Raw genomic sequence first — 27,864 nt, 5'->3', positions numbered from 1 at the left:
ATGATGAACCATATGTTTTAGAGTTTTCTTTTTTTTTTTTTTAATAATTGGAAAGCTTGTCAAACTGAATTTGCCGTGGTTTCATTGAACATTATGCCCATATTTAAAACTTTAGACCAGAACTAATGGCGATGGCTTTTTTTCCCCCTTTCTTTCTTGAAGAAATCCTTTCAGAAGGTCTTCAGTTGACTGTAATAAAACACAGCTGAAATGCCACAGTGAAGAAACCATTTAACTCCTTGAAATGTGAACCAAACCAGATCATTCTCAGAGTTTTTCATCTGATTAAAACGATATTCTGAATAACATTTTACCAGTTCAACTTTTGTAATTTCATGCATTTTAGCTCAAGATTTATCAAAACAAGACTCAGTGACATTCACATCTGAACAAAGGGGTAATGCTGGGGGTTTTTTGGGTTTTTTTTTTTTATAATCATTTAGTGGCAGCAGCCGTGCTGTTCTGAGGAAATTTGCCTCTGCTGCTTGCCTTGGTTACTTGAGAATGTGATAATGTGCTATCCAGAGAAACCTCACACAATTTTCAGTTGACTAACTCCAAATGTGTCAAAATGCTCATGTCCTTTTCTGGTTTAGTTGGAGGGGTCAAAAGTAAAGAAACTAAGAAACCGTGAGAGGCAAACAGCGACGAAGTGGCATGTCTGACGACCTGTCATCGAGTGGTCAGATGTGTTAGTATCTTAAGTGTGGAGTTCTAATGCACTGACCACTGTCTTAAGTGACTAGGGTGCTGCCACAGGAAGCCACAAGCTATTTACATCGCGCTACATTATCCGAGATGACATCGGCTCTCACGCTAACGCCGAATTTAAAAAAAAAAAAAAAGAAAGAAATAAAAAGGCAATCAGCTTTGGCCCTAGCCAAGTTGTCACGGAATAAGGCTCTAATGGTCGTCCTGTCCTTCACACAGAGCAGGGCAGCTCTCGTCGAGATCACCCCTAATGACAGATTCCGCACGACGCCGACGTTCTCCGAGTCACCTGTTCGTTCGCGCCGCACGCCCGTGCGCCGTCCTTGAAATACAAGGAGCGTTGCAATTCCTGCGTTACCCTCCGTCTCTCCTTCAAACAACTGATCTGGACTGATGCAAGGAAAGGATGGAGCAGATTTGCCACGGCGTAAATGTTTCCTCGCGACTAGCAGGACCATAATCTTTCTCTCCCGGTTGCATCCCATTAGCGTCCGCGACCCGCGCAAACCAATATGCATAGAAAGCAATGGAGCAATAGGGTAATTTGGTGCGTCACTCAGTGTGGAATGAAAATATAATGGCTAAATGGTGAGATATGACTTATATAATAGGGACGTCTTATTATATGGCACCAGAGAGTGTGCCCAGTTTTTTTTTTTTTTTTTTTCCCTCCTCTCTATTGTATGCATCTTTGATGAAAAGGAGCTAATGAACAGAGAGCTTTTAAAAGCTGAATGATTACATAAAGGGGGTGGAGGCTGGGAAAGAGGGAGCCAGTATGCATGATAGAGAGAGAGAGAGAGAGAGAAACACACAGAGAGAGAGAGAGAGAGAAAGAGAGAAGAGGAGGGGGGTGGAGGAAAGAACACTAAGTATACATAATTGCAGCTTGACACATTGGCCAAATTCTGCTGTTCCAGGATCCGAGTGAAGATGATTAACGGCTGTCTGTGTGGGTGTGCAGCCTGGTCACCTAGAGCCTCCAGTTTCCATAGCAATTGGACTCCAAAGCCCATACATTACAGTGTGAGACTCCCTGGGGCCTGAGTATTGTTAAATTCCACAATAATATCTTACATTATACGCTCTGTCCTCTCACAGGTAATTCATCCCAAGCAGCATAATTCACATTAGGTCAATGTTGAAAATTGAGAGTCTACCACTCTCAGATCACCCCTATCAGAACGTGAGAGTTTGTGCACCGCAGTGCTTAAGTGTGATGAAGAGGTCCGGACGAGAGAGACCTCATCATTTGTTTGACATTAGAACAGGCACGTCTTCCGTGGGAACTCGACTGATAAAGCAGCGTGTGATATACGGAGAAAATTTAAAAATGTATTTGTTATGACGGTGTTTTAAGCCTTGACTGTTGCCAAAACAAAGCGATAGTGCTAGCGCGTTTAGCTCGCACTCCTGTGCAAAGCAGATGGCAGAGCGAGTAGGATTTGATCTCTCCCTCTTTTGTGGGTGATGCATGCTGAACTCTGGCACTAGCAACTATCAGAAATTGGTGTGACCAGCTTACACACACACACACACACACACACACACAGGCATGAACACACACACACACACTAACACACACACACACAGGCATGCACACACTCTTATACACATGTATGCACATACACGTACACACACACACACGTATATCCTCACACACACATGCATCTACACACTCACTCACATGCACTCATACACACACACACTCAGACATGCACATGCACACACACACACGCATACAGATAGGGGGTTGTGGGGTGGAGTGTCTTTTTTTCTCCATGATGTCATGTCCTGTCTGTTTTCCTCTGTGTGTAATCTGCCCCATACACATGACTGCGTGCTTCTCATTCTAAGGCTGCAGACAGCATTTTATTTATTTATTTATTTTATTTTTTTTATCTCAGGAAAGCCTGCAGTGAATAAGCACATCTTAATAATGATTCATATGGGATAATAAATGGAAATCCCTCCAGCGCCCAAACAAGAGACTAGTCATGCAGCAATTAAGCTTTGTAGCATGTAAAACTCAAGGCAGCAGGCTTTGGGTTAGGGGTCTGTTAGAATACGGCATTCAGCAGGAGTAGGCGTGATCCTGGAAGACAAGCAGCAAAACGCCTGCACCCACTCTGTGGTCCCATCGCGGTGCCTGGGGATGCTTTGGCGGACATCTTCAGAGAAACATGTAGCGGAGCTGGAAAAAATCACAATCCAAAAGGTCAGTCGTGACCTGTGGGTGCCGGCCTGCGCTGTAGCTGTCACTAGTGAGTACAGCATGTCCGTGTCAAACGAAAAAACAGGTAGACTGGGCCCCCACAATGGCCCACACCATACTGCAGGTCATATATATATATATATATATATATATATATATATATATATATATATATATATATATATGTGTGTGTGTGTGTGTGTGTGTGTGTTCATATATGACCTTTACATGTTAACTGGACCAGCCAATGCTAAAAGCCAATCAATGTGCAACATGTACATACATACATACATACATACATATATACATGCATAGATACGTGCATGCACGCACACACACACACACACACACACTATATGTATGGTTATATTTATATATATATATAAGGGGGTGTGTGTGTGCGTCCAGTGTGAATGTTAAGGTCAAATGGAGGGTGTAGCTATTTCTGTTCACTTTATGTTTAGGGAGCTCAGACTGTAAGGTATTGTTAGCAGAGGAGAACGTCACCATCACACAGAAACACAATGACCTAATGTTTAAAAGAGAAATGACAATAGCAAAACTGCAACTACATCTCCAGAGTCATCCGCTAATCTGCCAAAAGCATAGCAGTTCAAATTTATATTGGACAGAACAAAACAGTGACAGAGGAAATAAGATGCCATAAATATCACATATTTTTATTGTTTAAAAAAAAAAAAAACTGTGGCAGAACAATATTAAAGTAATTCAATGCCACATGCCTCACTGATCTTCCATGTGCTCAGTACCTGATTGTATTACTAACACAGATGTGTGCACTTCATTGTGCTAATGCCTTTGAGTTCCTCTTCCACTGAAGACACTTTGCTTCCTCTTTTCCGGTCTTCATTTGATTGCACCATAGACAGTTAATTACACGTACAGTGTTAATGTGGTGCCTGAGCCTCCCCCTGTAATTGGCAGAGAGATGTTGTTTTTTACAGCCGTATTAAAAGCCGGGTCTGAACAACTGAGCACAGTTCACTACTTTTATAGACTTGCCCCGTTGCGAGGTCCTCTGGTTTAGTTCTGACCCGTTCTAATGAAGAAATGAAGAGATGAACTAACCTCTGGAATTACAGCGGCAAACCCAGCCCAGATTGGGTGATTTATTGCACGAGAACAAGATTAATTTATCTAATTTTTCATTCATGTTCTGGTATTCATCAGAGGAATTTAGCCATGGTAGCCTTTTTTTCTTTCTTTCTTTCTTTCTTTCTTTTTTTTCATGCCCAAAATGTCTGTTTCAGTCTGTATTGAGGGCATACTTCCCTCCCTCTCTTTAGTTAAACCAATCTGGGATTTCAATGTCTCCTGTCCAATCAATTAAGCCTAAATCAGAGTAGGGCCCCTTTGATGTGGAATCATTTGTCAAATCAGTGCAGATGGTTGGGTGCAGCCCCCCTAGTGTCAAAGGTGACGGACTCTGGTCCACCTGGAAATCTATTTGTTCAGAAGGGCATTCCTGGTGTCCTCCATATTACTAAAAGGGTGTCACTGTGTGTGTGTGTGTGTGTGTGTGTGTGTGTGTGTGTGCTGGATTTGGTTCAGTTAAGATCCACTGGCTGTCCTGTGCATTAACCTCCTGATTGCACTGCTTAACCTTGTAATTTTTTGAAAGCTGCACAGCCCAGGGAAAACTTGGTAATATCACACGGCCCCAGCCAGGAAGATTCAAATGATTCCATTCCTCAGCCATCGCTTTCTAACTGGATTTGCTGTCAGTATGATATTCCATCTCACCTTTGGCGTACCGTAAAAGCATTACATGTAATCTCAAGACGTTACTCTCTCATTTTTTTGGTGTGGGAAGCGATAGAATCATACAGTATCTGTGTGTTCTTAATTGTCGAGTAAAGTTGCTGAATGAAGGTGGATGTGACTCAGTGGGAGATACAGAGTTTATGAAACGTTGTATAAAAAAAATACCAAATTTTCCTTCTCCAGTTTTTTTTTTTTTTTTTTTTTCTTGAGGTCTGTTCCAGAATCGTCTGGCTTTATTCTTTTCATATGGACACGAGTAAGCTAGATATTAATTACTGTCATCCAGTTGGAGTAAGGTTACAGAAAAGACCTCCAAAAAAAAAGAAAGAAAAGAAAAAAGAAAACCTTTGATTACAATGGCCAAAAGCGTTTTTTGGGGGTTTTTTTTCCTGAGTCTTAGCTGTGCAGCTGTGCGCCATTTGGGCCCATATACCTCCTCGTTATGAATGAGTGGAATGCATTTGGTTGGCGTCACAGTTTCTTAGCTTTCCAGTTTCTGCAGTCTGTCAGGCTCTGTCCAGGCCTCAGAGTACCGTTTTCAAAAAAAAAAAAAAAAGAAAGAAAGAAAGAAACCCACATGGAAAAATGAAAGCACGCCACAACGAACAGACATACCTGACATACATGACACAAAGTTTCACCACGATACGTAACGTTGTTCCAACAGAAGACAGTGAAAAAAGTGTCATGTGATCTCAGCTTGACAACATTTACCTGAATGTTAGAATGTTAGACCTGACAAAAGACATGAAACCCTTGAGGAGATCTGAGTTATTCAAACGGAAGGAGCTGTCTTTTCAGTAATACCACTGGACAGAAGAACAATATGTGGTACCTGTGCTGGAAGTTTTAGATTGTGTTTACCCCATAATTTGAGCTAGCCAAAGATGCATACTGTAAGGAAGAATTCGACTCTGGAATGTCAAACTATTTACTTTGTCCGTGTCCTATAATTAATCTGTCATCGGCTCTTTTGACTTTTCACCACTTCGCTTCCATTGTTTCCCTTGTGCGTCTCCGCTCCTTTATTATGACAAGGAGGCTGGCTCTGAAAATTAGGGAACAAAAGGCAGAGATGATCTGCTATCTGACATGCTTTAGTTCCATTTTATGGCCCCGTGGTATTTCTCTGTGACATCACGTAACGATGCGTACGCATGTGAAGCCAGTCATTTGGCCGATGCTGAGTGCAACGCTAATGATGCTCTGTGTGTGTGTGTGTGTGCGTGTGTGTGCGTGTGTGTGCGTATGTGTTTAAGCAAGACAGCCTCGAAATGCCGGGAGAGTGCGAGAGCTCCCATAAGCTTAAAAGCAAATTAATACTCCTCACCTTCACACAACCTTTCCCTCCCTTTCCTCTTTATGCTATTATTCATTGGACTCTGGCTGCCAAGTTCAGCAATAATTTGTGTACTATTCTTAAATATGTCCCTACCCCTCTGGAGAGGAGCAAGATGGAGCAGTCGACAAAGGCCTTGTTTGCTCTTATATTTCATGTCAGTTTTTGAAGTGCCATAATTGTCACGGCTTCTTGGTTTATTACATGGAATTTATGATTTGTGAAATCCATCTTAGCCTTGAGATGGGAAATTTCCTTGGGAAAGGGCAGGCGGAAACTGCATTAGTATGATAATCATTAGGATGATGTAAAATAAAATTAATAAATAAACGAATGAAAAACGGATGAAATACGGCAGTATGGAACAGCTCTGGAATTTTTCAGATTTTCCCTGAATATTTCATTTTGGCTTTTTTTTTTTTTTTTGGCTTGGAATCTTGTACATGCAGCGAGGGGAATTAGGTTACACTCTTCAAAAGCTAAAAGAGAATAAAACATTATAATTACCTCATTAGTTTTTAGACCTTCAATCAATAACGTCTCGATTTCTGATTTTTAATATCTTCTGTCGTCCTCCAACGCTGCACACGCATGGGGTTTTTTTTTTTTTTTTTTTTTTTTTTTCAAAAGGCAGTGGAGGGCCATGAAGTCCCGTATGGGACTGTGATACACTGAGACCTGAAGGACTGAGACGAAGATAAAACGTTGCCATCGAATGCCATGCTTTGGAAAGTGTCATAATGAACCAAGCTCTGAAGTATTTTAACACTGCACGGTGACAACATATGTTGATGCTGATAACAGACGCCAGAAAACAGTATGAGGTTTGGACGAGGAAGCAATTTGGAACTGCTCCCTACTGCAACCTACTAAAGACAAATTCTACGTTTAGGAAGACAGGGGTCCTGATTTTAATCAGGCATTTGCATTTGCTCCTACCCATCACCATTGTCAGTGCTGTTTTGCATCACATTACATTTCGGAGCTAATTCGGATTTAATTATTTCAATTATTTAATTATCAATCGAATAAAATTACTTGCCACATCAGCTACAACATGTGTCCAGAATGACAAATGGAAATCATTCCATTCTTGAAAATCTTTGTGTTTGTTTATTTTTTCTTTTTCTTTTTTTTTTTTGCAAAGATTGTCCTTGACGTCACAACCAGTCAACAGACGTAGTTTAGCTGTGCCATATTTGGTGTTAGGTGTATCGAGTTTGTCTTCCTTTGTAAGATCTGTTTGTACACAAATCCATATTTGTACCTCATTCAATCTGAGGTCTGGGCCTCAACAGAAAGAGGAGGCACAGTATGTTTTGAAATGAATACATGCTGTTTCGCTGCTGGGTACTTAGTTCTTTTTGCTCACAAAACACACACACACACACACACACATATATATTTATATAGCCAAGACTCTTTCACACAGCAAAAGCAAATGCCATACCAGCAGAATAAGGTGCATCTGTCCCTAGTGCACTTTTAAAAGTATCAGATTGTGTTTGTAATACCCAAACCATGTCCTAGTACTCCTGTAGTCGTAGTCAGAAATCCGCACTGAAAGGCCTGTCTGAGTGGTGCTTTTATGAGACGCTTCCACTGCAAATGCTCGTTTCACAATCGAAGTCCCTCCATTGTTATATTTGTGCAAAACCCCATTTTTTTTTCTGATAGTGCATTGCCTTTTTCCCCTCACTCTGCCTGTCAACAAACAAGTGGCCTATATGTCAAAATGCAGTTAGACACGCTGTATGAGGAAGCCGCTCGATGAAAAGGGAGATTATTTTTTTTTCACGTGTGTGTTTTTTCAGCTTTATTTTGACTCTTCCTGTGCAATTAAGCTTCTTGCATTCTTTTGTTTTTTTTATTACTTTATTTTATTTATTTACTTTTTTAATATGTGCCATTTGGGTTTTGAAAATGTGAACACACAAACTTTCCTTTCTGTCCGTCTCTGTGTGAGGTTCAGTGTGGCATTCGGCGAGAAAAGCATTTTTTTTTTTTTTCCTTGCAAAGGGGGAGGGGGTTTGCAGGCAAGCGTCACACCACATCAGCAGTTATGTGTCCTTAAACAGCATCAGAAAATGTTCTAAGACTTTGAAAAGTCCATCAATTTTTGAAATGCTGCACATAGATAGCGACTATTGTGGTAATTAGTCAGGCCCCATTAAGATCTCCCACCTCTTCTAAAGCCTGCTCTGGGCATAACCCTCAGTTCAAAATCAATGTTAGCAATCAATACAATCACTATTAATGTTAGAATAGCTGGTCTTAAATCAATATCTCTTAGTGTATGAAAAGTGTAAATAATCCTTTTGATTGGGTGAAATCGGACTAGGCAAAGCATCTGTGAACAACAGCCTGAGAGCAGAGCTACACACGAGAAGGCTCCGTGCTCTGAACCTGGTTACAGTATCCATGCAAGCGGGAGAGACCATTAGAGAAATCAAAGAAAGAGTTGAAACACACTGGCAAATAACTTGACTTGATCAAAGCCACCTTTTCATTGCCACTGACAAAAGAGTGAAAGAGTGAGAAACTTTAACAGTGATGGAATTTCAGAAGTATTTTCGTGGGAAGAAGAAAAAAAAAAAAGAAAAGAAAGGCGGCGAAAAACTCGAGGTAGAAATGCATTAGGTAGAATATGTTAAACCTCTGCAGACTGTATCTGTGTGTCAAAATCTCACTGGTCATTGATAGAACATTACCCATTTCACATGGAATTGCATAGCAACAACTTTCTTGTTATCAGTTTTTGCCATAAGTGGTTTAGTCATGGATAACAAAGCATTGCATCAGCAAAACTGACATTTTAATTTTTTTTTTTTTTTTGGCAATTTATACATTCCACATATATGTGAACACACTACCTATGATGTCTTATTTATTTATTTATTTATTTAACTTATTCCACTCTATTAAAGATGTGTATCCTATATGGTAGGTAATTGTGCTTTGCTGTTGAATCATTTAAATGATCAGTGGCGTCTCTCTCTATATATATACATAGAGATATGTATGTGTGCATATATACACATATATATATGTATACATACACACACACACACACATACATACACACATACGTACATACATACATACATACATATATATATATATATATATATATATATATATATATATATATATATATAAGACAAGAAGAAATATAGCAAAGTACATTTGACACCCTGCAGATTGATGCTGGAAACTCCTACATTCATACGGTATACATACGCTTACTTCCAAATTGCACAAGGATGTGCTTAGCTTTCTAACTGGGTTCTCTGAAGTGACCCAGTGTCATTAATCAACGTCAGAGTCGCGCGTCTTGTTTGCCAGAAGAGGTCTAAGTGACAGTGATAAGAGATCCTCCTCTTGTTTCAACACGAGTTCTTATACAGTAAGCTTTTCACATTATCGGGCTGAGGACAATGCCACTGCCAGTCTCAATGAACAAAATTGTCAGGTCGTTTGATGGGAAAAGCATTGAAGGCATTAACTATTCAGATGGAATGTTGAAGAAACGTAACAACCAAGGTTGACATGCTCACAAAAAAAGAGAAAGGGGTATCGTTCTCACCCTTCCGTCTCTACAGTCTGTCAATCGCTCGACACAGGCTAAGTAGGTCACTGGGTTCGCCACCTCTAGGCTGTCTCCCTTGGCCGTTCACCAACCACGACAACATTCAGGTACGCAGCAGAAAAAGATTTGCACCATATGTGTGATCGATTTTGGCCTGGACACATTGTCTAACGTATAGCAGTTAATAGTTTACCCTTCGCTTCCCTCAAATTTGGTCCAGCTGTCTTCTAACAACCGAGATAAAAAAAAAAAGAAAGCAAGACAGAAAGAAGAACAAAAAACCAGCAAAAAGTTATTTTATTAATCTTCAAATGGAGGACGCCTTTTTTTTTTTGCATGGTCTGCTTTCAGTTCACACGTGGACGGTTTCCAGAGGGGCTGATTATTACGTTAAGAGTTAGCATAGTGATCAGAGATGTCCTTCAGCTGTACTCGCTTCTGAGGGCAGCTTGACAAAACTTCCTTTATATTTTTAGCTGAAAGCATATCTAATTTAATTTTAATACATAATTAGATCATGCAATAAACCAGTCCATCTCTCTTAGTGTGTAACTATTCAAGGATCCTGAGTGTCACAAGCCAATCACGATCCACTTATTACCAGGAAAGGGAACGTAGCATTGGAGGTTGTAGATTACCGTCTGGTCAACATGTTGACTAGTTTGGAACGCATACTTAGATCCTAAACAAATATGTTTTTGATGTAAGAAATGAAATCTTCAAGTATGTTTTTCTTTTCTTTCTTTTTTTCTTTTTCTTTTTTGCTTTTTATCTGAGCTTTTGCTTCACATCCCTGCACATAAAACTCGCAGTTAAGCTTCAGAATGCATGCAGGCGGTGGGGCCTAGCTTGTGATGAGGAACCAGATCAAGCCAGTCTAATTTCCTAAATGAATCCTCCAGAACTATTACTGGCAAACCCAGCCTCTGCATAATGTGATGAGCAAAGGGAACATTGATGAACTTTTTTAATTATTACGCCGCTTGGGAATTTGACACTGCCAGTGCAGAGATCCACACCGTCAGGCTTTTTTTTTTCTTTTTTTGTCGTTTTTTCCACCTTCTTTTTAATTCACCCAATTTGTCGGTCCAAATGAAACACTGAAAGGTTAGAGTGTAGAGTAATTAACAGAACTGGGCCTAATGAAATCAGGAGGGGATGCTGTGTACCAGGAGAATCAATAGCCTCTCTTTAAGTGTGTGCTGGATAAGAATTGTTCAGGGAAACACAGACCACTTAAGAGTAATAAGCTGATGAAAAGACAACAGGCCCACATGCAACATGAAAACTGGCCTGATCATTGATATAGACATCACTCTAAGTTGCTAATGTATGGAGAGAAAGTGCTGTGTTCATGGCTGCACTGTGGGGATTTCTGTGTTTGAGTACCTTGAGTATCTTTCTTTCTTTCTCTCTCTCTCTCTCTCTCTCTCTCTCTCTCTCTCTCACTTGTTTGGGGAGTTACATGCAATTAATACCCTAATATCTGTGAATGGTACAGCATGTGACATAGAACATTTAATGTTTTTGTTGGAGTGAGAGAAAAAAAAACAAGTGATGTTTATATATTAAATAGAAATGAGGGTTAATAAAATCGATTTAGCTTAAAAAAAAAAATTTGAAGAGCAGAGTGAATTAAAGTAATACAAAACAAAGATTATTATCTTTCAGACATTTACACTAGGCGGGGAAGGGTAATTTTTTTTTTTTTTTTGCACTTTCAGACATGGAGAGAAAATGTAAAGTGGCCAAACGCCAAAACACACTTAGCGAGGCTGTAAGGTGCTGACCTTTAAAAGTGCCAACAGAAGTGCTTAAACACAATGAACATGAAAAATGATATATACTTGATAAAAAAAAAAAAAGAAAAAAGACCAAACACCTTGTTAAGTACTGGTGCATTGTGGTGTGTGGTAGAGATGCCACAGCTGAACGGACCTGTGTTTGAGTTTTTGTCTGTTTTGATTTCTTAGCTTAGACATTATCAAAACAAAGTCAGTTAACAGTTTCTCTTCGACATGCACACAGCCTCAGAAGGAACTGGAGCTGGAGGAAAAGAATTGATGAAAAACATTAACACATGGATGAATTTTTCTGCTGTCAAAAATGTTACATTTCTTAAAAACAAGCAAACAAACAAGGCCCAATTACAGGACACTGTTATGAACGACATTCAGAAATAAATTTCAGTTGTATTTATTTTTTTGTTTTGTTTTGTTTGCTTTCTAAATTATGATTTCATACAGTACACTTACCAAATTGTATATGAATTTGAAGCATTCTTGGTGCATGCTAAAATATGTGTGCGTGCAGTGTTTGCTTTGTGTTCGTGTGTGTGTGTTCGTGTGTGTGTGTGTGTTTGTGTGTGTGTGTGTGGGTGGTTATGCAAGCTTCAGTGCCACTCTGTGCGGTGAGATATTGCGCTCTGAAAGCCGTGCTGTATTTCACATTGACAAATACAGGCGCATAAACAAGGCTCCTGGGGTAACTGTCTGATAGCAGGTCACATGATCTCCTCACCTCCCACTTAACAGCCGAGGTAGAAGACCAGGGGTCTGTCAGACACCTCTGCTGGGCTGGACCGCCGCCGCTACGGTGCACGCTTAACCGTCAGTTTTTTTACCGCAACCGCACTCTGATCCTCAGCATGGCTCTGCCTGCCAAAAGAGCTGCAAGGCAGGACTGCTGTTAAGTGAAGCTGTATATGTGGCCAAAGGCAAAGAAAGCCTTCCAGACCCCTGTGCTTTTCCAGTTTTTTTTTTGTTTGTTTTTTTTTTTTATGCCGACGACAGTAAGATGAAGTAAGATAGGAACTAGAATAGTTCAAATGCATGGTATTCAAGAGGGTTATTAAAGGTTATTAAAACCTAGGACTCTGTGAAAGCGACTGGGAGATAGCGTTACGCAAGTTTCAAGTCTCGCATTAAGGAAAAAAAAAAAAAAAAAAAAAAGATTTTACCAAATACGCATGGCTGAATTGAACTCGTATCAAGGTCAACAGTCATTACATGAGAGATGGATTTTTATCTGTGGATTATGAGATCATTAGACATCTAATCATACTTTTAATTCTCCCCAAACCCTGCCAGTTTCTTGCTGAGCTTGTTTCAGCATCACTGCTTTGTGGTTGCAGCCCTATGTAAATATATTAATATATTTGGCTTGTTTGATTTTTTTTTTTTTAACTAACAAATTAACAATATCAGTGTGAAGACAGCACTGGACAAGAATGAAGTTTTTGCACATTGCCTTGTACTAATAAATGTTTTACTGATATATATATATATATATATATATATATATATATATTCATCAGTAAAACATATTTTTTTATTATTTTTTGGACAACTGATAGCAGCACAGCCTGAGGCATCTGTCTGTGATATTTCAGGGTGAAAGTTACAGATAAAAAGACTGCAGTCATTATAGATTTGGTACAACAGTCGTGGCCACTTCACTATAAGTAGGACATTCCTATTTGGTCAAAATGGTTTGCTTTTATGGGGACATAGACATTACAGCAGAGCTGGGATTTTGGCCTCCCACAGGCAGAAACTAAGGTTCAGACGTCAACACTTCAAGCCCCAGACTCAGCCTGGAGTATGGAACTGGATGTAGACTTGGAATTAGTGGTTAATGACACCTCTCTGTGCCAGGCCCAGTGAGACGCACTGGTGGAGAGAGCAATTGAAGGGCAACTTTACACAAGTAGTCCCAGAGGTCTGTAAGCCCACAGTGAATGTTTCCTTCTCGTAGCAGATGTCGTAAGGGAATTGTGACCCCAGCAAGGACATCTCCAACAACCGTACCACACTGGCAAAACAGGAGTGCTTAAAAAAAAACTACCTCAAACATATGGTCAGATAAATGACCACATTTTTAGTTGGATTCAATTCGAGCTGGGCATGTGTTGACAGGCACTGTTAAGTAATCTACATTAAATATACAGTGTTAATCCACCTTATATTTAAGTGCTGGTTGCACTGAAAGGTGCACTCCTATCACAAAACTGTGAGTCATCATTATGTCAGTATATACATGCATACAAACATGAATACATACCAAAAATGTGTACATGTATATGTACACTGACACACACCCACACACACCACAGAGAGCCAGAGAACAGAGAGACAGATAAGTAGATATATATGCATAATTTACAGTGGTATGGTGATGACATAAAAGAGTCTATATATTGTGGTGTCGGATGGAGGTGCATTAGTAGAACAAGCAGAGCAACCTGTTCAACAAAAACAAATAAACAAACAATCAAACAAACAAAACAAACAAAAAAAACCCTGTAACTTCTGATGTTCTTCATCTGTTAATAGAACTACAGTGGGTATTTTTATATCGGAACAACAGGGTATTCTCATCTCTTGTGGTCAAGTAGCCCTGTTAGCTTGTATGTATGGGGGCTTTATTCACACAGCGGGACATGATGGAAATGACTCTTATTGAGAGCCATGACCTGCTAGACTCATACTCTTCCTGCTCCTTCTGCGGTAGCTCACAGAAATAACTCACAGAAACAAAGCATCAGTGTTTCCTTGTCATTTAAAAGCACTACCTATGAACTCATCTTCGTGGATGCACTTAAAAGACTTTCAGATGGCTGAGGTTAATGTAATGTCACAGAAAAACACACACACACACACACACACACACACACACACAGCAACAGAAGATGTGTCATACGATATAAGCACTGGTATATGTTTCTTTATACGTATTCGTTTAAAAGAAGGAGACACTCCCAAGGTTGAAATAAATTGGGATCCAGAGACACAACACAATGAGCCCTGGTGTTTTTAATCAATTATTAATCCAATATTTTAATGATCAGAAAGCTTGGGATGATCAAAGGCCTGCTTCATGCCTCTGTGCAGCAGCTCACTCAGACATAGTACAGCTCTTTGATGTGCTTCACCAACAAATGCACTTATCTCCACACTTCTCTTGCAGGCATTCATGTGGGTGCTTTGAAAAGCAGTGGTCTAGAGAGGCAAACCGTTACTAGGCCTCGGTCACTGACCTGGTCTTTGACTATGGATCTAATACAAACCACCAGGGCACCCACTACATCAGATCTGTTCTGCCAACTTGGCTGACTGCAGAGATATCTGATTAACTTTCAAATTTTCACCTCGGCTTCTCTCTCTCTCTCTCTCTCTCTCTCTCGCTTTCTCTCTTTTAGAATATACTTCCTCTTCCTCCTTGAATAAAACCTTAAGCTGAATTGTTTTAATCAGGGACATAAGGCGTCGGATTTTTCACAAGACAGGTTTTTTAAATAATTAGCCTGTGATATATGCGGGGAGTATTTGTCTTTTATCACTGCAATGTCGAGCAATTTCAAGTCTTCCTTAGAGAGGGCAACTAAAGAATGGAGAAATCCAGAAGTGTTGAGGGGTTAGTTTTATTTGGTGCAAAGGGAGTCGCAAAACATGTGCAAAACAACAGGACAATGTCTTTGACTCTCTATAAGTCACAGTGATCACTTTTCTCTTTAACTGGTTGTTGTTTATTTGATAATACAGTCTTAAGGAGATATCGAAAAATTCATTACAGATCTTGAGAACAGAACGCACTCTTGTCGTCTGCGTATTCCGATGGGAACAAAAGAAGTTTAAGATCCATACCAAGATGATAGGATTTCTCCCTCGCTTCACGCTCCATATGTTCTAGACAGACAACTAGGAATGAATACAAGTTATCTGTCTGGCCACTCTAAGACAAAAAACCCCCCACAAACTTCACATTATTGTCGAATATAAGAAAGCGTAGAATTTAAATTCCATAATATTGCCTGATTAAGCGTTAGTGTCATACGAGGCTTCATTACAATTTATGTAATATGGTTCATAAGTTATAGATGAATGAGAAACTTATGATTTGCATTTTTTTAGTTCAATAAAGCATTGTTGTTATTTCGGGATGCTCCAATCCTCCAGTTCCTTGTTGCTTTTACTCCTGTCTGCCAGGTCCAAATTCTCCTCACTCCTGGGATGGTTTAGGACACTTTATTGCTCCAATTAAATTTGAGTGGTACAATTTTTGTTGCCCAGTACAAGGGCAAAGCAAGCATCAATTCTCCGCCCATGTGTCCCCCAGCTCAAAGGGCTCCTCACAGACGGACGAAAATCAGTTTCATTCATGGTTTTAACCTAATGAGCTAATTAATTTGTTGATTATTATTTTCTGCCTCAAGATGGATTGTCGCGTGGCAGTGTTTGTCTTCTTGAATAATTGCATCATTCAAGGGCAATAAATTCACAAGCGAAGATGTTGAAGAGCCTGCTGACGATCCCATCCAATCTCTGCCACAATGTGAATGCTCACCAGACACCAGAGAGCTTTAGCGACAGATTACTAATGTGCAGCTTTCATAAAGGCAAGCAGCTCTCCTCTAGACACAAAGACATGAGCCTCTGTTGCATTTGTCAAAGTAACTGTACAACAAATAGGTCGTACTTTCTTTTTTTTTTCCCTCAGATTCATCAGAGTGGGCAGCTATTTGGCACTACTAAAGCAGCTTGCTAAGTGGGCCTTATAGCATTATTAAAATACATTTTTGTTTTTGTTTTTTTTGTTTTTGTTTTTTTTAGAGGGGGGCTATCATGTGTTGGATAACACTCTCTCTTTTCTTTGCTCTACTTTCCCAAAGCCATACTGAGCTCAAGTCATGAGAATGATGCTAATCAGCTCGATATGCTTATCTGCACTTAACTTCATTTATCGAGGCAAGTGCTTAATTTTGTTAGTTTAGGCATCAAAAAACTATTTTAGCATTTTTTTCTTTCTTCTTCTTCTTTTTTTTTTTTTTTTAATCCATTTTAGTAAAACATTATCGCACTAGTAAATAAAACTATTCTGTGCTGCTGGGTGCATGCTCAAACCCACTCATCTCATATCTGTCCCATTATGACATGGGGGGAGACCAGAGGGAGGTGTGTTAGTATTTCACAGCCTTGATGATAGTCGCTTGTTTTCGATGACAGAGCCCATTATGTTTGTGACATGTGACATAATGCGTTTCCGCTGCTATTGTCCCAAGTTGCGCGGAGCCGAGCTGGAACTTTGCTGTCTTTAGCCTAGAAGCCCTGACAGACCGAATCAGTCAAAATATCCCGAATGCTCCGTTAACGTTCCTGGCCTCCTTCGTGGCTGCCAGAGAGCTCCTGAGCGTTCCCTGGGATTTGTTGATTTGTTGACATGAATACTTGCTTCCTGTTCACTTGCAGATCAAAAGACATAACCATCACTCTCACCTCCAGCACTCCCTAGTTTTCTTCATCACCGTTGCATCTTTCCATTAGCTTTTCTCCTTTTTATCCCTTTTGCATATGAAATTAGTGGAACATTACAAACAGTACAAAGAAAACAACAACAAAAAAAAAGAAATCAGTGATTAAAAATTAAACACTGTAATCTCTCTCTCTCTCTCTCTCTTTTGCTAATATCCAGACCCTCGGGACAGTGTGCTATTTCGCTGCCTTGCAGGCGTCTTTTGTACCCAATTTGGAGGCATGTCACTATTTATTGTTAACTATTCTGCATTTGATATGCGGTGCTTTCTCGCTGACATGTAAGGATGTCTTTATCCATGTGTCTCTAGCTTGCTGTGAACTCGTAATGTCAGGTTAGCCTGGAACAGGGAACATTCTGTACCTCAAGGTATATCTGCAAGCTAATGCTATAATCGCGCTTGATTGGAAACCTGCTCTTACACGCCAACTGTAATCAATACTTAATCAGACACACGAGCACACATGTAAAAACCGTAAATGTTCTTTTTTTTTTTTTTTTAAATGTGCATCTAAGTTCAAAACTGGTCAAACATACTGTAAATAAAACGTAATCAACTCCTATTAGCATCATAGACGTGACAGGTCATAAGTTTGCATTTGCCTGCGTATAACCAGATTTGTATCGGTCGCCTGCGCCAGATTGTGTGCTGTAAGCAGCCTATCGTACACAAAACCAACATGTGTTCTCACGCGCACTGCGGTATGTATCTCCCTGTTAAATGTACGAGGCAGTAATTGGGACAGTGAAGAGAATGATTTGACCTTCCTTTATTAGCAAATCTTGACTTGATTCACTTTCCATATTATCGTGTTGCCGTGACAAGTTCAGGTCTTCCTTTAGCGTAACGTTAGGATAGGGGAAATTTGCATTTTTTGTATTTTAGTGAGACGTTCTGGGTCAACGACCTTACCAGTAAACAAGCCTGTCCTCACCTGTCACCTTCACTCTGCTATTGAGAATATGAAGAAGCTGCAGCGTGTGTGTGTGTGTGTGTGTGTGTAGAGTAAGTGCCACGCATTAGCCATCACATGCTTAATGAAGTGATGCTTGTTTTCCTTTTCCTTTTTCTCTGAGCCCCTGTCAGAACCACCGCAGATTTAACAAGCAATTTTCTGATTTCTGTTCCATCAAAAGCCATTTATTTTAAGCAAATGTCACTTGTCCGTGCATTGTGACTCAGAGCGGCATGCGTGTGTGTGTGTGTGTGTGTATGTATGTATGTGTGTGGGTGTGTGTGTGTGCTGAGGAAGGAGCCCCTGAGCAATATTTGTGTGATTGTGTGCCTGCTCCCAACACAATTTTTTTCTGTCTTTATTAAGAAGCACTGGTGCAATCCATACGATTTAGATAATTGTCTCGTCTAAGGTGCTGTCCAGGTCAACATCAAATCTTTCAAGCATGTTTGTCATTTATTTTTATAATAACTGGAGGTCCAGTTATGACCTGCTGTCTCTCCCAGCTTCAGTGGTGTGGAAGCAATGTTCTTTCAGCTAATCTCAGTCTGTGTTTGATGTCATTGCTCTACCTGACTTGGCCCTGTGGCAAGAGAGAGAGAGAGAGAGAGAGAGAGAGAAGGAAAGAAAGAAAATGACAAAGTACATTCACCTTTAACAGACCTGTTCTGGGGAAACTTGATGACATTTGACCTTTATCCTAACTGGTCTTTTTTCTTTTCCTTTCTTGTGACTCAAGTTTTCTGAATGATTACAAACTCTTTTATGTTTCATTAGTTGGTGACGATTCCAGATGTGTGCGTGTGAGTGTGTGCATGTGAGTGTGTGTGTGTGTGTGTGTGTGTGTGTGTGTGTGTGTGTGTGTGTGAGTGTGTGTGTGTGTGAGCATGTGAGTGTGTTTGTGTGTGTGTGTGTGTGTGTGTATTTTTCTGTGTGTGTGAGTGTGTGTGTGTTTATTTTTCTGTGTGTGTGAGTGAATGTTTGTGTGTGTGTGTGTTTTGAGAGTATTTCTCTACCTCTGTGGAATAAATGGCTCGAACTCAAGCTGCTAGGCCATTAGAGATATGGCACAGACTAAGGACAACAGCTGATCTGAGGCAAAAACATATACATCAACAGAGACATTTAAGTTTGGAATGGGTTCGGTTTATTTGCAGGGTGCAAGGAAGAATGTGCAAAACCAGCCTCATGTTTTTTTTTCCTTCTCCTTCTTCTTCTTCTTCTTCTTCTTCTTTCTTTTTTTTTTTTTTTCCTCGGTCGAATGCAAGCTGCAAGCATATCTAGAGAGCTGCTGCCTCTTGGTTCCTTGCTGGTTTTTGAGCAGCAGCAAACGAGAAAATTAACCATAATGCTATTTCACGGTGTTCCACTGCTGGAGATCACCCCTGCCTGAGTTCGCAAAGTCGAGATGGGGAAAAACACTGCCGTGGCTGTGAGGGTCACTCAGTATGAAAGTACATATATTAGTTAGGTCCTCATCTCCTATTCATAGGGCTGAGTTTTAAGCCGCCCTACAAAATCAAACTGATGATGATCCTCGTATTCAAACGCTGGCAAGAAAATGGCGGGAGACGTCTTAAGAAGCTCAAATAAATTGGAGAGCTTGAGAATACTTTTATCTGTCTCGTGCTAAGGCAGACACAGCGTTTATGTTGTATTAACAGTTTACTTCCATGAATCCTCCAAAACTTAAGCTTTCAAAGAATTGTGTAAGTGAATTAATGTTTCCTCTTGACATGTTTGAATTACGACCGGGATGGGAGTGTAGTTCAAGTTCTTTTATGAAGAAGCTTGAACTACAGAAAACATTTCACCTTGTGCTCATCTTTTAAAAAGAGTAAGCCAAAAGAGGAAGAAGAAAAAAAAAAAAAAGAACATTGCCGAATTGAGGAGCATTTTAATTTAAAACGGTGTTTACACCGATTGTGTAAAGGCCGAATTTAATGGCCTTTGTTTCAATAGTGATCACCACGTCCAAATCATTTTCAACTATTAACACAACTCCCACACACCTGCCTGGGAATACCTGTGACTTAAAACTGATGGAGAATGTCTGTCGTGCATAGAGGTGCCAGGGTACAAACAGCTAGGAGACAGGGCACATAACCTTTCCTTAAATACAGATTGCGACGGCTTTTCTTCAGACACTGGACAGAGTCTTTTTCCCCTTATCGGTGCCATAGATTTTCCATGGCTAAGCTTGGCCCTCAGGTTAGATGCGTATCTACGGCGAGGCAGCAAATCTCCTGTGATCTACTCCTAAGCGGTCACTGTTTGTCACTCAAAATGCGTCCGGTCAGTGTGCAGCTGTCAGCACATATGAAATAGACTTTCTCTTTGAATAGAGCCAGTTGCACTGACTTTGCTCAGGATAGAGGACACAGAGAATATCCACTGATCTGTGACTTTTTTTTTTCATTTCTTTTCTCTCCCCCCCCCCCCCCCCCATCTCTCTCTCCTGCTGGAGCAGGTGGCTGATGTTCCTCTTCCCTCTTCTTCATGTTAATATAAGAGCCATCTAATCCTCTTCCCGGCCCATCCAGCTTCACGCCACACGTTGTCCCTCTCGCCGGCGGCCAGGAGCTTTGCTGATGGCTGGCTCGTTACCCAATTTGGCTTTATTCCTTTTCTCCCCCCCACCCCCCCTCCCCCCACACCACCCCCAACCCTTCTTTTTTTTATCTTTATGCACATACTTTTGATGGCTGTGTTTTATCTGGTTGGACAGGCTTTGTTTGGTCTTGATATCTCCTCCAGCGGCTTGTGTGTACTTTATGGATTTCTGGCACGTTCTTCAAACAAGTGATAATGCTTTACAATACATGCACACCTTGACTCTGTACCGAGAGGAGGTGTGTTTCGCTTTTCGCTCTGGGATTTACTGGACTTTGTGTATGTAAATAGGAAATAGGGCCATCTTTTCTCAAAAGATAAATTTTGATAGGCCAAGTGAATTGGACATTCTCCCCGCGTTCACGGCAGGCAGTCAGCGTGGACATCAGATGGATGAAACGGGTCTGATGTTCTGATTTTGCTCTAATCGTCCTTGACAGCTGTTTTTTTTTTTTTTTTTTTTTTTTTTTTTGCTGTTTTTGTTTTTTGTTTTTTTTTTCATCATTGCAGGCGTAGCACTTGAGAACATGCCTTGTAATTAGAAGCGTGAAGTGGAGATCCGGGCCTTTTTTCAGTCTTGGCAACTATCTAAAACTGCTTTCTTTATGTCGACTCCACATCACTGCAGCTAGCACAACGTTAATGTTTCTGAGGGCTTGGGCTCAAACCATAGAAGCACACAACAATGACAAATTATGGGGCAAGCATAAGATTTATGGGCTCAAACTCGGCCCTGATTTCGTTAGAACGGACACATGTTAATTTGATAAAACTATTAACGCTGTTTGGTTAACCAAATCCATTTACTTGATGGTAGAGCACTTTGTTGTAATGAAAACATTTAGTTTTGATTGCTTGCTATGTAAGTCCTTTCCATTTTGATGTGGGGGTTTGTTCTTTTCACAGACAAAGGCAAAAAAAAAAAAAGACTTTAAAACTGATCATATGCTACCTTTTTTTTTTCTTTTAGAAGAAGAACAATCTCTTTGCAGCAGTAGAGCATCTATTTTCTTTCTTTTTTTTTTATTTAGATCCGACTTTTTGCTAGTACAGAGAAGCACCTGCAAAGAGCCTTGCCTAGGTACAGTTCTCTGACTACGCCTGCTTTCATCATCTGACAGGGGATAAATCCCCACACTAACTCGATCATTGTCATTTCTCTGACAGCGACCTGAAAAACGAATCCACAGCTGGCGTAACTGGAGCTTTGTTTTATTTGTTGTTGACTTTTTCTAAATTAGAGGCAGTATAATTCCCATACAACACTCTGTCGGACTGTCAGCCGTGAGCAGGCACACGCTGCCCGAGAGAAGACGGCTCTCGGAGGTCAAAGGTAGGAGTAGATCAAAGGTCATGCCGTCGACAGTCTACAGTCAATAATGAACTGTGAGGAAAAGGAAAAGGAAAAAAAAAAAAAACATAGTAAAGTTCTAACAGGAGAAAAGAAAGAATAGTTCCAAAGTACTGCACCTGATAGTAGTCGCTGCAAATATCCCTGTTGTAAAAGTATTTCCAAGATCAAAACGTCAATCTGTTGCCAATCCAAGAATCCAGAGAGCATGACAATGAGGAGAGGAACAGTATTAGATACAATGAGTAGCCACAAAATTTCAAACCAAGAGAGACTGCATCAGGTAACAGGAACGCCGCCCGCTTATCAAAGTGTGATGACATGATTGTGTAGACCTATAATGATGGAGCGATTAAAATACACAATGCGAAAAAAAAGAGAGAGAGAACTTAATCCACACCTTTCCTGACCCCAGTCTCTAGGAAAAGGAAAAAAAACCCAAAACAAAACAAAAAAAAGAGAGAGAGAGAGACCCTGGATATGGTAAACTTGAGAAGGCTGATATTTATGGCCGAGCTGCCGTTCAGAGAACTCTTGTAATCAAGGCCAGTGAGCAACAAAGCAATTTGATGTAATGAGCAGAAAACCTGGACTTGTGAGCTGGGGAAGATAATAACACAGCCTGACCAGCTGTCCTTTACACCTCTTATTACGTCTGGAAGGGATTGTGTTCGGAGAAATAAGAAGTAGAAGTTGAAGGGGAGAGAGAGAGAGAGAGAGAAAATATTTCTTAGGATCACTTTTTCTTCTTTTCTTTTCTTTTTCTTTCTTTTTTTTTTGGATTTGTTCCACTGAATCTGTGTCTGGGGTAACAGTATCACCACCTATGATGCAATAACTCTCGCAGTAATTCACTGGGAGAGCTAATTGTGGAGACTTAGTTGACTCATCGTAACAATAGCTCTGAAATAAACTGGTAAGCCGCCTTGTGTTTTTGGCATTGTATGGTCTCTCCTCGTGCCAAGAGCCTTTTTTTTTTCTTTTTTCTTTTTTTTTCTTTCTTTATTTATTTATTTATTGTTTTTTGTTTTTTCCACAGCCATTCCCGCTCTCTGTGTTTTTATCAAAGAACAATAAGGACTTTATCTGTGTTCCACAGTGACACAAGAAATGCATTTTCAACAATGCCGTATTGATTCCCTGGAGCTCTGAGGAGCCCGTGTTAATGATGGCTTTTTGATTCTTAACACGCTTTAACTGTTCTTAACCGATATAATGAGAGGGTGAGCAGAAAACTTCATGCATGTTAGAGAATGTGATGTTTCTTGTCTCTTTTGTTGTTGTTGTTGTTGTTTATTTGTTTGTTTCTTTGTTTGTTTGTTTTGTTTTGTTTTTCCTGTTTGACTACTGGACTATTTTGTCCTAATAGTTTTAAATACTAGCAGTACTTATGTCCAATTAATGTTTAATTGACGGTGGGAAAGCGTTTTCTTATGTGTTTACTTTCTCTTCTGAAGATGTGCCATTTAAACAGCCCCTTCTCTTTAAACAGAAGCCAAAAAAAAAAAAAGAAGAAAAAAAAAACCAAAAAAACCCAGGTTTTTTTATATGCAGACCAACTGGATAGGAGAAGCTAACACAGAATACAGCCAACGTATCTTGACAGCGGTGCCTCGTTCCATTCAGGGAATTTCGACCTCCAGAGCGTATTTTGGCAGTTTTATTCTTACCATTAAAATATTACAGTTTGAGACGAGCTGTCCAAGAGGTAAAAAAAAAAAAACCCCAAAAAAACCATGCAAACAGAATAGATAAAATAAACTTCTCCTCTGTGTGAACCTCCCAGTATTTATCGTACAAGACATTAAAAAAAAAAAAGAAAAGAAAAGAAAAGAAAAGGATTTTGTCCTGTTTCATGAAGGATTGTGTAATGCTTCAGTTTCGCCTTTGGCTGTTTTCTTAGTTCCAACAAATTGAGAGCCTGCACAAAGGTCACCGATACAAAGCGGTGTGTCTGACTCTCCCTAGACAGGCGTGTGTGTTCTCCTTTGAACAACAACAACAAAAAAAAATCTACATACATTTGTCCATGCTGCTTGCTTATAGGCACTTGATCCATGCGGGCCCCCCCCTCCCCACTCCCCGACCCACACCCCCAGTTCCGCCTGTAAAATGGGCCAGTGGGTCAAGGCAGTGGAGCCCAGCGAAACAGACTCTGCATTTAGCGTGACCGTGGGACGTCTCTGTCAATTAATGCAGAAATAAATAAATAAAGAGAGCACTACAGGGGAGAACACTGAGACTAAAACATTCACACAATCTTCTTCCTCTTCTTTCTTTATTTAGACATGCCATTTTTTTTTCTCTACTTAAGAGTAGGTGATTTTCTTTTCTTTTACCGTCTATAAAATTCTTTTTTTTTTTTTTTTTTCTAAGTAGCGAACATTACAGGTCTGCTAGACAGGCCGTAATGACTAAGCTGAGGGCATGTTCTGTTTCCTCCAGCAACACAGTGAGCGGTATTATCATGATGTACAACAAACTGAGTCACATTGTCATTCGTTACCTCAAACCCCTGAAGTCACACTGCTTTGTTCTTAATGCCCAGTGCTTAATGTGTCTGTGTGTGTGTGTGTGTGTGTGTGTGTGTTGGTGTGTTACAGACACAACGACGCGTGACTTTTCACCTCCCGGACGGCTCCCAGGAGAGCTGCAGCGACAGTGGACTGGGAGAACAGGAACCCAGCAGCAGTACCAGTACCACTCAACCACTGCCCCTGGGTTTCCCCCAGGAAGAGTACTACGAACAGACCTCACCCAACAGTCGTACCGAAGGCGACGGCAACTCTGACCCCGAATCCAGTAAGTACCCGCCACAGGCATCGTCTGCCCCCCTGTTAATTTACCCCGAGACAACGAGACGCTGTTGAGGAACACGGAGGGCAATTGAGCTGCCCATGTTTAGTGAACTCCATAATGCTGCTTTATGGAGCAAATAAGGCTTGTTGAGGAAGGCTGTTTATTTGCTCAAGTTGTTATTGTGTAATGATCCGAAAAGGGACCGGATAGTATTTGTGCCACGGTGAGATATACGGCCGACCCCCCCATTAATATGAGTGACTGCAAATGTCTCATTGCAAAGCTTGTTTGGAGCTCTGTGGTGTCGTGTGGCCTAGTTATCAAGCCCCCTTCTTTGCCTTTGGTGTTTGTATAAAAAAAATTAAAATAAAAATAAAAAATAAACCACGGTATCCTGTATGTAAAGCAGGAAAGGTGTGAAAGGCTGTCAGGACAGGACTTTGATTCACAGGCTAGTTCTACACTCCCCCCATACCCAGAAAAGCAGGAGGATAGAACTCTGATCACCATAAATCCACTCCCATCCTCAGTGTCCCACCAAGCATCAATGATATGCGTGAATTACCGTGGCATCGCTCATGTTGTCAAATCCGTAACAACCCCCCCCCTCCACACACACACACACACACACACACACACACACCTTTTTTTTTTTTTTCTGGAAATGACAGAAATGGAGAAATAAATTGCCTGGCATACACCTGCAGATATCTTTTCAGTGAAGGGGGGGGTGGGGGGGGGGGGGGGGGTCGTAACTGAGACAATGGTGTCTCACATGGCTTTCCCCCTCTGCATTGCAGCAAGGATTTGACAGGAGCCAGTGGTGTTGAAGACAGGGTGAATGTATTCGTATGGCAACATCAGCCCCCCCCCCCCCCCCCCCCCCCCCCCTCACTCTCGCCCCCAAACTATTTCCATAGACATGATCTGCAATCTTTTCTCTCAGATTAGCTGCTGCCCGACTAGTCGGCGGTCTATGATAATGGCCTTTTGCCTCATATTGTCTCTGTGTGAGCATATGATCTTTTATGTTTCAGTAAATAAGTAAGGAGGTAAATAAATAAATAAATAAATAAGTAAATAAGTAAATAAATAAATAAAAGCAGGGTTCCAAACCTGATTGAAATGCAGCAAGTGATTGCACTTCTCCTTGTTAATATTCTATGATAGACGCGTCTCAAGGTTTGTAAAATCAGCTTCACAAATCAGCGCATAATGCACGCATTGTGTCAGAGCTGGACCTGGGTTCAGATGACAACTATGGATACATAATTCCTCATATACATCCCTTTACGATTCTGGGCCTTCAAACCCGGTTCCCAGTCACGCAGCCACAGTAGATTTCAAATTAATTACCAGCATAATGACAAGGTAAAAGAATAAACATGAATTTGACAGTCAGTCGCACTGTACGCGAAACTGTCCTGTTGAGTGAGGTTTTTGCATTGGGGAAAATTACTGTACACATAATATATAATATTTTGTTGTCAAAGCAAAAGCTGAAACCTAGCAAGCAGTGGGACTAAGAGATTCCAAACTGACAGAGTTATGCATAAACATGAGTTAAGAAAAAAAAAAAAAGAGAGAGAGAGAGAGAGAAAGAAATAGAGAAAGAAATAACATAATACACATTTTATCCTGGAGATTATTTGCTGTAGTGCAAGTGTTAGATTGATTAAAAAAAAAAATAAAAAATGAAAACTTGTCATGTATTTATAATCAAGGGAGGCACTAGTTTGAGGGGGGAAAAAAAAACAACTAAAAAGCAGAAGGTGAAGTTTCTATCTCTGTGTTGGTTTCACTATGGCATGGCATTCACTCATTCATTCACTCATTCATTCATTCACTCATTCATTCACTCATTCATTCATTCATTCATTCATTTTCTAAGCTGCTTATCCTGACTTGGCTCGCGGGGGGCGCCGGAGCATATCCGAGCACTCATTGGGTGAAAAGTAGGGAAACACCGTGGACCGGTGGCCAGTCCATCGCAGGCATGACATGTATGCATTGCAAAAAAAAAGCAAAAAAAAAACAAAAAAAACAACAAACCAAAAAAACTGAAACTCAGCTGGTTCATTCAGCCTCATTTTCCTGCCCAAAAGTTCACTGATAAAAGCTGACACTGTGGTTGAGAGTTCAAAAGGAGAGATAGATCCCCTCTCTCTGTTGACAGACTGAGAGAAGAGTGCATTGGCAGCGTAGGAAACCCAAGACGGATTAGATATGGTTTTATCAATAGGCGGCAGGCAGCTGGGGCAATGGCACACGCTTATCTTGTCGTCTCAATTTGAAAAGAGTGAGAACAAGAGAGAGAGGGAGAGGGATAGAGAGAAGAAGAGAAAGAAAAGAGAGGAACAGAGGCAGGCCGACGGGAGAGGGGTGGGGGGGGGGGGGTGGAGGGGGGGGGGTTGGTGATTTGAAGTAAGAGAATAAAACGTGGGTAACCTCAGAGGGGTTTATGTCTGAAAAGGTGATGTAGCAAGGTCTTGCGTGTCATCTTTCTCTGAGTAACAACCTGGAGAAAGCAGAGGATATGGCCTTCTTATGACAATGAATTTCTCCACTCCTTTTTTAAAACAGCATCTTTATTAGACCACCCACTCTTGAAATAAAGTTCATATGACATTTATGTTACAGTTATTTATGAGGTAGGGAGCAATCCGTTTTATGGTCCTTCTTTTGCTCCCTTTCTCTGGGCTCACTTTATCAGATTGTCAACAGCCCTGTTCGCTCCACTTCACCACGTTTGTGTTCTGTTCTGCACATTCGGTTTTGGCCTCAGGCTGATTGGCTAAAAGCCTCAATTTACTGTGACAGAATTACCATGTCTGCTGCTGGCTCCGCCCACCTTCTCCCCTCAACAGCTGTCAGAGAGGAAAAGCACATCTCAAACAATTAACAGTTTCAATTCTTAGTCGTCCCTTAGGCAGTTACCAAACCTTTGTACTTGACATCAAACAGTATAATGCGTAAAAGTGTGTGTGTGTGTGTGTGTGTGTGTGTGTGTGTGTGTGTTCTATCATCGCCATGGAAACCAGGAGGCTGTGCATTGTTTGTTTTCCTCCCTGGCGATTTTGAACCTTCTGCTCTTATGTCATTTAGTTCCAACCAACAGACTCTGGGGGGAAGAACGTCCTACACCTGTATAAATTCTCTGCTCTGTTCTTAAAACACACACACACACACACACGC

The 27,864-nt window shown here is 40.7% G+C and overlaps 1 protein-coding gene across 1 annotated transcript in view; it reads left to right on the top strand.

The window, feature by feature from the left end:
• Positions 1 to 27,864, top strand: part of pcdh11 (protocadherin 11) — a 129,978-nt gene that overhangs the window by 54,544 nt on the left and 47,570 nt on the right. Inside the window, exons 4-5 of the mRNA XM_030766094.1 lie at positions 12,139 to 12,141; positions 24,474 to 24,672. Of these exons, the coding sequence (XP_030621954.1) occupies positions 12,139 to 12,141; positions 24,474 to 24,672 (202 nt within the window). The remainder of the gene's footprint in view (positions 1 to 12,138; positions 12,142 to 24,473; positions 24,673 to 27,864) is intronic.

The sequence above is a fragment of the Chanos chanos genome, chromosome 2 (genome assembly GCF_902362185.1).
Source record: "Chanos chanos chromosome 2, fChaCha1.1, whole genome shotgun sequence".
NCBI classification, from domain to species: domain Eukaryota; kingdom Metazoa; phylum Chordata; class Actinopteri; order Gonorynchiformes; family Chanidae; genus Chanos; species Chanos chanos.
The sequence above is the reverse complement of the archived record's forward strand: the minus strand, read 5'-3'. Positions and strand labels throughout refer to the sequence as shown.